Below are 12,802 nucleotides of genomic sequence, written 5' to 3' on the forward strand. Positions count from 1 at the left end.
CCAGACCAGATCCTTGCACACAGGATGATGCCCACCTCTCACCTCTTGCAGGGGGACTTTTACCCCATTGTACCCTCCTCTTGGGCTGAGGGGGGTAGGAGCCTTGATGTGTCTTGGGAGGCTCCATCTGGAACATGTAGGTACCAAGTCTACACATGTTCAGCCACCGCGCTATCGCTTCCTCCCTGTGCCTCTGCCTGCCCTCCACAGGCTGTGCCTGGAGTCACCTGAATCCCCTGACCCACTGCCCTGTTACTCCTCTGGGGGGTTCTCTCCAGTTCTCTCCCCCCATTCCCTGCCCCCTACCAGAATAAACCCCTCCGAGGTCTCCCCCCTGAAAAGAGGCAGCCTGACCCTCCCCCCCACCCAACTCAGCCTAGGCACAGACAAGGCCCCACGTGTTCCAGGCAGGAGACTGCTCATTAGCTTTAATGAGCACAGTGAACCATGTGTGCAGACATGGCCCCTGGCTGCAGGACAGAGTGGAGAGGCCTGGTGGGGACAGGCCAGGTCATGGCCAGATGCCTGGATTCCCTCAAGGAGTCACAAGCCCCACCACCACTGCTGACAGTCTTCCAGCACCCACCCAGTACCCCCAGGTCCCTCAGAAAGGGGAAAGCCCTCCATATCTGCACCTCAGCACCACCAAAGTAGGTGCTCCCCATGTTTTCCTCCATCCCACAGAGAGGGGAGGTGTGCAAGGGTATCTGGAGGGGGCAAAGAGGCTGGTAGGAACCCAGGGAAGGGCAGTCCCTGAGTCCCATAAGGGCAGGAGGGGAAACTGAGGCATGGGACACCCTGAGGGGACTCTAAGCCAGCTCCCAGCACTCCCCTCCTAGCAGAGCCAGTGCATCTCGCAGATCCAGTAGTCGGTTTTGTAGCAGTGTAAATCGTTCCAGCGCCCGTCGGGCAGCATTGTCACGCAGTTCTCAGTGCCCGCGTTGTTGGGCTCCCCTGAGCTCCAGAAGCTGCGGAGGAGATGCTGCCAGTCAGGGCTGCTGAAGGGTCCTGGAGAAACTGAAGGGATCACAGGGGGGGAGAGGTCTAGGGGGCCAGGGTTGCAGTCTGGGAGGTCCTGGGTAGGGACTGATGGTGTTAGGGGGGGCCTGGGGTTCCCAGAGGGTGGGGCGGTTGTTCCAGGGGCTCTGTGAGGTCATGGGGGGTCCAGGGAATCTGGGAAAATTTAGGGGTTGGGGGGGCACATACCTGAGGGTCAGGGAGGTCCCGTCAACCCAGAGCCACTTGGCCTCAGTGTCTTGGTCGCTCAGCCCCAGCCAGTGCCCGCGCTTCCCAGCTGCCGTCTCCACCACGAAGTCCTGGGGCAGAGAGGGTGTTGTTGGGCAGAGGGCAACACCCCTGTCTGCCACAGCACACCCTCCTGCGCCTAGGTCCCACCCTCAGATCTGCCACTCACCTGCCTGCTGGGGCCCACCCCTCCGTGCCTGGTTTTCCCACATGACTCCCCATGCGCCCCGCCCCCTTCCACACCTCTGTGACCCCCTACAGTGACCTCTCAGTGATTCCCATATGGCCCTGCCCCTTTCCACACCCCTCAGTGACCCCCACATGGCTCTGCCCCCTCCCAGCAGCAGTGAGAGCAACCTCGAGGCATCTCTTAACTCACAATGCATTCCCTGGGGTACCCACAATGCACTGCACTCCCCCCCCAGCCAGGGCTGGGAGTGCCCCCTTCTGGAAGGGCCCATGGCCGTGGGGCTGCACCTGCTCTGCCTCCGTGTTGATGATGACGAGGTGGGCGCCGTGCTCAGCACAGAACACCTTGGCCTCAGGCCATGTCTTCACAGCCGTGGAGAAGTAGTAGCAGGTTCGCTGGAACCAGGCCCAGCCCTGCGGGCACTGCTGGCACACCGTGTCTGAAATGGGGACCCAGACATCTGGGGGGGCTCTGGGCTCCAAGGATGAAGCAGAGAACCCAGGTGTCCTGGGACAGCCCTAGGCTCCCCTCCCAGCACGAATAGAGAACCCAGGCATCCAGGAAGGGGAGGGGTGGCAGGGGATGAATAACCTTATTTCCCAGGGCATGGAAGAAAACCAGGTATGTGGTGGGACTGGGGCCCACTTTACCTTCCAGAGGTGAAGAGAACCCAGGCATCTGGGGTGGGTTGGGGTAGAGAGGGGGAAGGGCACCAGTCTCCCAGATCGGGGCAAAGAACCCAGACATCCAGGGAACAGTCAGTGTCCCCTTCCAAGGCAGAGCGGAGAAGCCAGAAGTCCAGGCCCCTCACCTAGCATTTTCTGGAAGGCTTTGATCTGCTGCTGGGTGCCCTCATGGTCCTGCCGTGCTGCTGCCAGCGCCTTTGACACCCGGTGCTCCAGTGCCACTGCCCAGAGACCCCCGTCAGTGTGGCTCCCTGGGTATGATGGGCACCGCCCTGCCCCCAAACCAGCCTAGGGGCTGCTCTAGTGCCCACTGGGGAGCAAGGAATACCTACAAGGCACTGCACTCCACCCAGGCTCCTGGGGCTCAGGGCTGGAAGCAAGTCCTTTCTCCCCAGTCCAGGGACGAGAACCCAGGTATCAAGGAAGTGGGCAGGGGAGGGGAGGAAAGGGAGCAGTCCCCCCTTCCTGGGCTGAGCAGAGACCCCAGGCATGCTGGGGTAGTCCCAATCTCCCAGGAATAAGAGGACCCAGATGTCCTGTGATGGCAGCTTCTCCTGGGTAGGTACAGGGCCTAGCACCCCCTCCCCCACCCTACACCCACACACCCCCTGGTTACTGTAATGTGCCTAATAGAGGGTAAAGAACACCACCCAGTCAAGGGTGGGGGGGCAGGTCCATGCATGAAGCCCCCAGGGGCTGCCACAATACACCTACTAGAGAGTAATGGGCATCACATGCTATGGAGGGAGAGGGCAGGCAATGCAAGGAATCCCTGGGCAATGCATCCCCCACACCCTCACCCTCCAGCTCCCATGCCCGCCTCACCCAGGGCATCCTGCAGAGCCGCCATAGCAATCTCCAGGTCTGCGCGGACGGAGGCCCAGTTCTCCCACTCCTGGGAGCCTGTGACAGCCAGCACAGGAGGTGAGGGGATGGGATGCTCTCCACCCCCAAGCGCCCTCGGCACCCTCACTAGTCTGTGTCTCAGCACACATGGGCATCCACACACCCAGGCATACACATGCATGTGGGCACACCTGCACATGCCCCACACACATGTACATACATAACTGCACATACACCCATTCAGGCATGCATAGATGTGCACACACAACCACGTACACAGACCCCCCCATATGCCTGTACTTGCACCCACACAACCATGCACACAACCCCCATGCATGCACACTTACCCAGACATGTTCACACACAAACAACCATGCCCCCCTCTATCCCCCCCCACACACATGCGCATAACCTGCCTCCTACCCCCTCTCCCACCTCAGCTTCTCCAGCCCTCAAAAGCCCCCACCCCAGCAAACTCCCTCATCCCATGTACATGCAGCCCCTCAACTCAAAAACCCCTTCAGGGGCCTAGGCCTTGGGGTGGGGGGTGCAGCTGTGAGTCCCATCATGGAAATTAAGGCAGCCCTTGGGGATCCATGTAGGGACCTCCCCCCACCCTGGCCAAGTTTTGTGTCATGCCTATTACCCTCTTTTAGCTGCATTACGGAACCCCCTGCCTCCCCCCGACTGACAGGCCCCCAAGTCACCCCCCACAGCATGACCCAACCCCCCACAGCAAGGTCAGGGGCCCAGGGCACTCACCGTTCATGGGCCAGGAGGAGACTTGCGCCTGCAGCTCCTGCTGGGTTGCGGGCTCTGTGGTGGAGGTATAGGGAGCTGGGGGTGCTTGGAGCTGTATGAGGCACCCTCCCCACCCGCCTGAGCTGAGCTGGGCTGGTCTGGGACAGGTTTCTGTTCCCAGCAAAGCATGAAGCCCCCCAAGGAAAGTTCATGGGAGTTTGGAATGAGGTGGGGGGGTAGGCCAGGCCAGGCCTCAGTTTACTCCTCTGCAGAATGGGGGAAGAGTTCCGTCTCGCCACAGCTGGCCAAGGCCTTGGGCGCTCCCCAGCCCAGGCTGCCTCCTGTCAACACCCCTCAACCAGACTCCATCTCCCACAATGTACGGCTTCACCAGGCCCAGTGCATCATGGGAGTTGTGGCCCAGTCAGGATAAGGTAGGTAAAAGGAGCCAAAGATATCTGAACTCCAGCTCCCATGATGCACTATGGTGCCACTTCCTGGGGCAGGGATTCAGTGCACTGGGGGGAAATACAGTTAATCCTAGGACATGGGCAGCCTAGGTCCAGAGGGGAAAAGGGGGACTGAGGCACAGAACCTGCATTTCCCATGATGCACCACGGTGCCACTTCGGGGGGGTGCTATGCAAGCTGGGAATTGCAATGCATCATGGGAAATAGGAGCCAGGCACGCCTAGGAAGTCAAAGGTTGTGGCATCAAAACTGCATCTCCCATGAAGCATCATGGTGCCACTTATTGGGAAAGGGGAACAGTGCATCATGGGAAAGAGGCCTAGTAAAGGGGCTATGGAGAAGAGGGAAGGAGAACAGTGCATTGTGGGAAATGCAGTGCATCATGGGAAACATGGCAAGGGGGGCATGAGGCATCAAAACGATATCTCCCTTGATGCAACACACTTTCACTGTCTGGGAAGGGAGCGCTAGGCAGGCTGGGAGCAGCGGGGCATGCTGAGAAGTGCAGTACATCATGGGTGATAGTTTCACTAATGAAGCATTGCCCCCCCTGCAGTTTCAAGCTTTTTAAATCTGTTTGATGTAGACTGCTTTCTAATAAAATGCTACAATTTAAAAAAAAAAATTTGCCCCCCTGCAGTCTTGGACACCCCAGTTCTGCACCCCCTCTCCTCAATGGCTGTGCAGTGCCTGGGACAAGCCACTCTCCCCACTCCCTCACACCCTCAGGGCTGTGCAAGACTCACGATTCATGAGGCTGAATGTTAAGCTGGCAGCGCATATGAGCAGGCAGATGCCCAGCAGTGTGTACATCACCAGGGAGGGTCGGGATCGGCACCGTGCACCTACGCCCAGGGGCAGGGGAAGGGCTGTGGGGCATAGGTGGGGGGTCATGGCTTGGTGGGGGGTGTCTCTCCTGCCAGGAGAGGATCCTGGAGGGGCTGTAGAATACAATGAACTGCCAGCACAGTGCCCCTTGTTGGACCCCTCCAACCCAGAACCACCTGCTGGATCCCCCCATCTGTCCCCCCAGCTCAGTGTCCCCGCTGAATACCCCCTTCTACCCCCCAGCACAGTGCCCCCTGCTGTATATCCCCATCTACCCTGCAGCACAGTGGCCCTCATTTTATACCCCCTCATCTACTCCCTAGCTCAGCACCTTCTACTTGATACCCCTGCCCACCCCTGTAGCTGGACCCCCACCCTGCTCCCCCAGAACAGCACTCCCGGCTTGATACTCCCCATCCATCCTCCCCAGCCCAGTGCCCCCTGCTGGACCCCTATCCTGCCCCCCCTGAACAGTGCCCCCTGATGTCCAGGAGGAATTGCCCCCCCCCATACTTTTCCCTGCAGCCTCCAAGGACACCCCACACTCCCAGAAGCCTCCACCCCCCTACCTCTTTCTGGGAGCTGGACTGCCTGGGGGAAGACCACTTCAGAAGGGATGGGCTTTTAAGATTGAAGTCAGTCTTGGGGATGGGAGGGGCAGGAAGAGGGAAGTAAGGGGAGGTAGGGGCAGGGGCACAGCAGGATGGGCCTCTGATACCCCTGTGATCCCCAGGGGACAGGTGGTGTCAGAGCTTGGAGCTGGGGGGTAGTGGGAGCAGTTCTGCCCACCCCAAGGCAAGTGGAAGGGGGAGGGCATGGGGCCCTTGGGTGGAGGGGGGGCTGGGGGCAGATGATGGAGAAGGAAGGAGAGGTGCGCGCGCGTGACCACGTAGGCGAGCTCCCTAGGGCAGGTGATTGTCTTTGATATGTCCTCCATCGGAGGTCTATATTGAGCAGATTCTTTTTGGTATTGGGTGGTGGAACCGGAGCGTGCTCCATCCACTCCATGCATTGACCTGGTATTACAGTGCTTCCAGGACCAGTGCAAAAAAAACAGGAAAAAAAAAGCGTGTGCGTGTGTGTGAGAGAGAGAGAGAGAGACCACTGCCCCCTGCTGGCTGGAGCACATCAGAAGAGCATGTGTACATACATGCATCTCAGTGCACACTGCAGCCAGTCCTGTTGGCTCAGATATGGCAGAAAGTGTGTGTGTACAAGTGTGTACATGCATGTATGTGTGAAACACTCGGGGGGTATAAGACAGAGAGAGAGAGAGACTGCCGCCTCCTGCTGGCTGAAGTATGTCAGATCAGCATGTGGATGGAGGGGAGACCAGACACCGCCGCTCCCTTCTGTCTACAGCATGGATTCTCAACCTTTTTTGTACCAGGACCCATTTGTAAACATCGGTGGCCAGTCTCAGTCCAGTGCCCCTCACTCCCAACCCACTGCCCCCAGGCCCCAGCCTCCCAGTGTGTGGGGTGGGGTGGGAGATGTGGGGGGACCCCAATCAGCCCCTTGCAGGCTGGAACTCTTGACGGCCTGCAAGGGAAAAGGCACAGTTTCCCATGTTTTTCTCCGTTAAAGGATAATTCATTTTTAAAGTTTGGTGATCAATTTTTCAAGTTTGTTTGTGACCCTTTCATATATTCTTGCGACCCATTTTTGGGTTGCAATGCACAGGTTGAGACTTGCTGGTCTAGGGCCCATCAGAGCATTGTGCTTGTGTGTTTGTGTGTATATACATTTGCCTATCTATGTGCATGCTGCTGCCCCCTGCTGGTTGGGATATGGCAGAATGTGTGTGGAATGCCTAGGTTGTGTGTGGGGGGGGGTTGCTGGTTGTAGTCATGTTATTCTACGGACACAGGCAGACAAGGTTCTTTGGGTAGCTGTGATATCTTTTATTAGATCATCTAAATAGTTGGAAAAAATGTTCTTTGCAAGCTTCCAGGCACCAAAAACCTTTTGTCAGGCATAGGGAAGCTTGCAAAGAACAATTTTCCCAGCTATTGAGTTGGTCTAATAAAAGACATCATATCTACCCAAAGAACCTTGCCTGCTTGGGTTCTTTGTGTGTATATATGTGTAAATGCATGCATCCACATACACACTGTGGCCCCCTGCTGGCTGACATATGGCAGAACATGTGTGTACATGGGTACATGTGGAAGTATGTGTGGGTGTGTGAGAGAGGGAGAGCGAGACTGTGCACCCTGCTGGCTGGGATATGGCACAATATGTGCACGCGCCCTGGACACCTGCGGGGGAGGGGGGGTGCACGCGCGCGTGTGTGCGCGCATGTGTGTGCGTGTGTGAGAGAAAGAGAGAGAGAGAGAGAGACTGCTGCCCTCTGCTGGTTGCAGCACATCAGAGCAGTGCGTGTACATGTGTGCATGTGGGCAGAGCTGTCCTGGCCCTAAGCTTCCCGCAATATCTCCCCAGTGCTACCCACCAGGTCCAAGCTATAGGAGAGGGGGAGTTTGGGGGTCACTCACCATCTTGAGGGGTCCTGATTGGGGTGGCTATTGGACCTGTGGGGGGAAGAAAGGGTCAGAGCAGCCTCATGGGGGGCACGTGTGTGTGAGTACACGTGTGCATGGATGAACATCCTGCTGCCCCCTGCCTACTGGCACACTCAGCGGCATGTGAGGACACCCCTCAGGACACTCAGAGACACCCCTCCCCCTGCTGACTAGTGTGTGATCCAGCCGCTCCAGGCTGCACACATGTACATATACATGTGCACACACACGTACATAGGCACATATATACACATGTACACACACATATACACACACTGCTCTGGCAGGCTCCAGCCAGTGTTGCACACATGCATGCAAGCACGCACATGCTGCCCCAGGCCAGTCACTCACCATCTTGGGGGGGCCTGGCTGGGGTGGCTGTGGGGCCTGTAGGGAAAAGAGAGGGTCAGAACAGCTGCATAGGGTGGGTGGGAGCTGGTGCATACACCACAGCCTGGGCAGGGGCAGACTGCATGTGCCTTCACGTGTCTGCACATGGCACCACCCCCTGGCATATGCACATGTATATGTGCACCTACCCCACTGCATCCTGCTGGCTCAAAGCAGGCTCCTCCTGGCCCCCATGGCCTGATGCCTGTGTACACGTGTGTGCACATGCCTCAGCTCTCAGCTAGCCAGATGCACATACACGCTGGGCATGTGTACCTGCTGGCAGGTGCATGGACATGCACTAGCCTGGCAGTGCCAGAGCTGCTATGTGCCATGTCTTCCCCTAGGCCCAGCAGGTCCCAGTGGGGGGGGGGTCACTCACCGTCATGGCGAGGCCGGGCTGGAACTGGAGCTGGAGCTGGAGCTGGAGCTGGGGCCAGGGCAGCTGCTGGGGGGAAGAGAGAGTCAGAGGGTCACAGGGGAGGAAGCAGGTGTCGGCTGTCTCACCGCCCCCCGCTTTCCCGGCCAGCCATGAAATCACCATGATCTATGACCCACAACCCCACCATGACATCACCCCATCCCCAGTGCTACTCCAACCATGACATTATCCCATCCTGTATGACACCCCTCTGTCCCCATTCTTCCCCTGCTGTGACATCATCATGCCCCACCATCCCCACCACGTCATTACCTTGTCCCCTCAAGGCCTTCTGACATGATATCACTGTCCCCATGGCCCCCCACCATAGCATCACCATGCCCACCTACCCCCTTTACCATGATATCACCCTGCTTCCAGTGCTACCCAGCCATGACATTACCATACCCCCAATGTTCCCGTGGCATCCCTTTATTTCCATTCTTCCCCAGCTGTGACATCACCATGCCCCCATGATGATCTCCATGATCCCAATGCACCTATGACATTATCCCTTCCCATTCTTTCCCAACTGTGACATCACCATGCCCTCCAATGTTCCCATGACATCACCTTACTCCCATTTTCTTACCCAGCAATGACATCATGTCATCCATCCCCATCATATCACCTTGCTCCTCCATGACCCTGTCATGACATCACCCTGTTCCCAGGCCCCCCATGACATCACTGTACCCTGCAGTACCTGCTGCCCCTTGTCTCTTGCGTCTTGGGACTCCTGCCTTGCCCTTGGGCCCGGGGGGTTTTGGGGGCGGATGCCGAGTCCCTTCCTCCATGCCCGCGTTCTCATAGTCGTCGTCGTCATTGCTGGGCACCGGGGGGAGTTCTGGGGGGAGAGCAACTTGGAGATCCCTTGATCCTCCTGGGGCAGTCTGTGCTCAGAGACTCCCTGTCACCCCCCTCCTTCAGGCACCTCTTTCCAACCCACTCCAACCTCCAGATCACAACCCCCTATGACCAGGTGGACCCCAGAGAAGAGTGGAGCTGCAGGAGGGTCATGTGGACACCAGAAGCAGGGGCAGACCTCAGCTTGGAACACAAAGTGGGGTCCTGAAGTGTATAGGATGCGGTTGGCTCTGGGGTGGGGCATCAGGAACTGCTTAAAAGAGGGCCCCTTGCCCAGTGCTGAGATGCAGCTGGCTCTGGGGTGGGGGAAGAGACAGGTATAACAGGGATTCAGCTGACTCTGGGATGAGACAGCAGAGACAGGGTATAACATGGACCTGTTGCACAATGTTAGGATGTGGATGCTCAGTTTGAGGGAAAGTGCATCCCACTTCCACTACAGCACAGCGGCTTGAGGTAAAAACGGAAGCATCTGATTTTCAGCGGGAAAAGGTGTGAGCTGGAGTTTGGCCAGGACACCTGGGTTCATACCCCATCTGTTGGGGGAGGTACCTTTCACAGCCTCAAGGGGACAACCCCCACAGTGCCCCCAAGTGCCACTGTGGGGCATCAAGCCAGTCCTGCTAACCCCATGGGATGTCTCCCATCCCAGAATTGACCAGGCCCAACCCTGCTTGGCTAGTAAGCTCTACTGGCTCCCCTTGCCATGCCATACCACACCCTTCCTTGTGTGTCCCAGCCACTTGCCCCACACCCCTGCCCCTACCTTTGTGTGGCCCCTTCCGGCCCATGAACCGTGCCTTGCCCATCCAGTTCCCATAGAGGCTCTCATGCGCCATGATGGGCTCAGTCAGACACAGGGCACCTGCTCAGCCCTGCTGTCTCCTGCCTGCCCGTTGGTGCAGAGTACTAATCCCCTCTTCCTTTCCCCAGTACTGTCACAGCTCCCTCCTGCCCTCCCCCGGCCTAGAGCAGAAGTGAAACCCGGATGCAAGTGTCATCAGAAACCCCGTGAATGCGGCTACCTCTGGGGTGGGGCACAGGTGCTCAGTTGGATCACTATGTTACCCCTCCAAGGACCCAGACTGCTGTCCATGACCTCATCATGGGGGGTGGGGCTCAGGCCAGAGCTGACAGGAGAGGTTGAGGGGGGCTGCTCATTGCATCCAGACCCCACTGAGATGGTCCCTGCGGTTCAGCCTGGGTGCAGGGTAGCCCCTTGCTGGCCCCAGCCCAGACCTCAGTCCCCAGAGGTTCAGGGAAGGTTTTGTTCTTGGCTCCAGCCCAGGCTTAAAATAGCCCCCAGCAGCTGCAGCAGGGGAGGGGACGTTTGCAGCAACTCACGCGTATCAAACACAGGCTCTCACGTCACCGTGTCCCAGGGGAGAGGGGTGGTGGCAGAACAAGGCTCACTAGGCTTAGTGTTACACCCCACTCTGCAGGGCTGAGGCATGGCTGTGGGGGGACAGGGGCAGGCAAGAGGCCTTGGGGCAGTAGCAGGGGGGGCATCAGGGGGCTGCAATCACTTGGGGAAGCAGGCCACAAAACGGGGAAGATTGGGATCCCCCATGCATAACAGCAGCAGCTGCTTCCGGCCATCATGCAAGACAGAGCCAGGACTGATGCAAGACAGAACCAGGGCCAAAGCTCTTCCAGGACCACCGGAGGCTGAGGCATTTTCCCAGACAGCCTGGGAGGGGCCTGAGCTGGGGGTAGGAGGGAGGCAGAGGCCTGGAGACTGCAGGGAGCTAACATGAGAGGGGCTGATAGATCCAGACCAGGCCTGGTGGGGGGCCTGGATTCTTCCCCCACTTGCCTCCCAGTGGGGTGACGGCAGTACTGTAGCTACAGTTTGCTGCTGGGGCAAAGCCTGCAGCAGCAGTCTGCCCACACCCCACACACAGATCGGGGGGCACACGTGCCCCCATCCTTGCCCGGGAGTGTATGCAGCGGCGGGAGCCACCCACACCCCCCAAAACAAGCCACTTGCAGCTGCATCTTGCGTCTGCCTAGGCTAGACAGCACCTGTTGCCACTTTCCTTCAGCACCCAAGACGGTCACCTTGCTCACCCCCCTCTTCCTACAGCACTGGGTGATGGTGGGGGTTCCCCCCAAGGACTGGGGTCCCCGAGCACAGGGAGGCTGCGCCCATGACTACAACTGCCAGGCGCCCCCCATCCCGTGCACTATAGGTGAGAACCCGGAAGTCCTCCCGCCCTTTTAGGCTCCGCCCTTTCTTGCTATGGTCCGGGGAGGGAAGGAGCGCGGACCCCACCCCACATGCGCACTCTAGAAGAGAACCCGGAAGTCCTCCCACCCTTCTAGACTTCATACCCCGCTCGAATCTCTACGGCGCAACACCTACCTTTCTCTTCCGGTCCGGATCCGCGGCGGATGTGTGGCTGTAGGAAGCGTTTCCGGGGTAACAGGCGCCCGCCGTGACCGAGGCAGCAGCGGCGGCGGCGATGGGGGCGTACCTGGTACGGCGCTATTTCGGCGACGCGGAGGTGGAGCCCGACCCTCTACGCATGCCCAGCTTCGACCCGCTCTACGGCCTACCCGAGCGCCGCGAGCGCGGTGAGACCCCGCGCGCCCCCTGCCCTCTAACCCCTGGGGAGCGGGGCCGGTGCGGTCCGGGGGGCGCCCGGCCGCAGCGTGACCCCTCACCCCGCTCCGCAGTGATGGTGGCAACGCAGGAGCAGATGGACGCGGCGGGGCTCCCGCTGGCGCAGCGCGACTACTGCGCGCACCACCTGCTGCGGTTCATGAAGTGCAGACGCGACTCCTTCCCCAACCTGTTCGCCTGCCAGGCCGAGCGCCACGACTGGGACTACTGCGAGCACCTCGAGTACGTGCCCGCCCCCCCCTCCCCCCGTGGTGATTTCTGGGGCCGGAAGCTGTCCCAGGCGGGGGCATCTGGTAAAGATGGGGGTGTGGGGAGGAAAGACCTCTCTGAGAGGGAAGCTGCGAGCTCTGCCCCGTGGGGATGGGTGGTGGAGGTGGCTCGCAGGGGCTGAGTGGGTTGCAGGTGTCCTGGGCCATTTTGTTGGGGGGTGGCGGGGGACTGTGAGCTGTTGCCCACTTGTCTCGATGCTCCCTAAGTAGAGTGGGGGTGGAGGAGTGGGAGGGGGGTCTCCCATGGCCAGGTGCCCTCTGGGCCTGCAGGAGGAGCCCAGGCCCCTCACCAACCTCTATTCCTAAGGAAGCTGCTCATGTTGATGCTGTGAAAGCCTCTGTCTGGTAGCAGCTGTGAAGGGGTTAATGCCCATCCCCCTGCTGCCATTATACCCTGAGCAGGCACCTGGCTGCTCCCCTTCTCTTGCGTGGTTGGGGTGGGTTGGGGGGTGGTGTCAGGTGTCCCTTGACTGTGGTTACCCCCCAGCTATGTGATGCGCATGAAGGAGTTTGAGCGTGAGCGCCGCCTGCTGGCCCGGAGGAAGCGGCTCCAGGAGAAGGCGCAAAAGGAGGCCCTGGCTGCATAGCCCCTGGCTGTGTCTACCATATTTAATGGAATAAACATCTGCTTCCCTACCTTGGCTCCCCATGCCTGTGGGGTGGGTGGGCGTTGCTGCAGCTGCTGGGGTGAGTCCTTC

The 12,802-nt window shown here is 59.1% G+C and overlaps 2 protein-coding genes and 1 pseudogene across 9 annotated transcripts; 2 read left to right on the plus strand and 1 right to left on the minus strand.

Annotated features, from left to right (window-relative positions):
- Positions 1 to 376: 376 nt before the first annotated feature.
- Positions 377 to 11,359, minus strand: LOC149858651 (C-type lectin domain family 17, member A-like). 8 transcript variants are annotated; one of them, XM_090060427.1, is made up of 12 exons: positions 9,976 to 11,359; positions 9,049 to 9,189; positions 8,304 to 8,366; positions 7,883 to 7,918; positions 7,505 to 7,540; positions 4,925 to 5,047; positions 3,730 to 3,783; positions 2,947 to 3,024; positions 2,247 to 2,342; positions 1,723 to 1,874; positions 1,207 to 1,316; positions 377 to 968 (listed from the first exon to the last, which is right to left on the minus strand). In XM_090060427.1, exons 1-12 carry the CDS (start codon positions 10,046 to 10,048, stop codon positions 836 to 838), a joined length of 1,095 nt encoding a protein of 364 aa, XP_089916553.1. In that variant the 5' UTR covers positions 10,049 to 11,359; the 3' UTR covers positions 377 to 835. The 8 variants fall into 8 exon arrangements, with proteins under 8 accessions (XP_089916553.1, XP_089916552.1, XP_089916555.1 ...); XM_090060426.1 differs by having other exon boundaries at positions 8,304 to 8,369; XM_090060431.1 differs by having other exon boundaries at positions 886 to 1,017; positions 8,304 to 8,369.
- LOC149858652 (U2 spliceosomal RNA) lies at positions 5,901 to 6,059 on the plus strand (annotated as a pseudogene).
- Positions 11,360 to 11,529: 170 nt separating the features above from the next.
- On the plus strand, positions 11,530 to 12,740 carry NDUFB7 (NADH:ubiquinone oxidoreductase subunit B7). Its single transcript, XM_090060442.1, has 3 exons — positions 11,530 to 11,786; positions 11,889 to 12,057; positions 12,592 to 12,740. The coding sequence occupies exons 1-3, from the start codon at positions 11,675 to 11,677 to the stop codon at positions 12,689 to 12,691; spliced, it is 381 nt and encodes a 126-aa protein (XP_089916568.1). The 5' UTR covers positions 11,530 to 11,674; the 3' UTR covers positions 12,692 to 12,740.
- Positions 12,741 to 12,802: the final 62 nt, after the last annotated feature.

The sequence above is a fragment of the Crocodylus siamensis genome, chromosome 8 (genome assembly GCF_052110815.1).
Source record: "Crocodylus siamensis isolate JL-2025a chromosome 8, ASM5211081v1, whole genome shotgun sequence".
NCBI lineage: Eukaryota > Metazoa > Chordata > Crocodylia > Crocodylidae > Crocodylus > Crocodylus siamensis.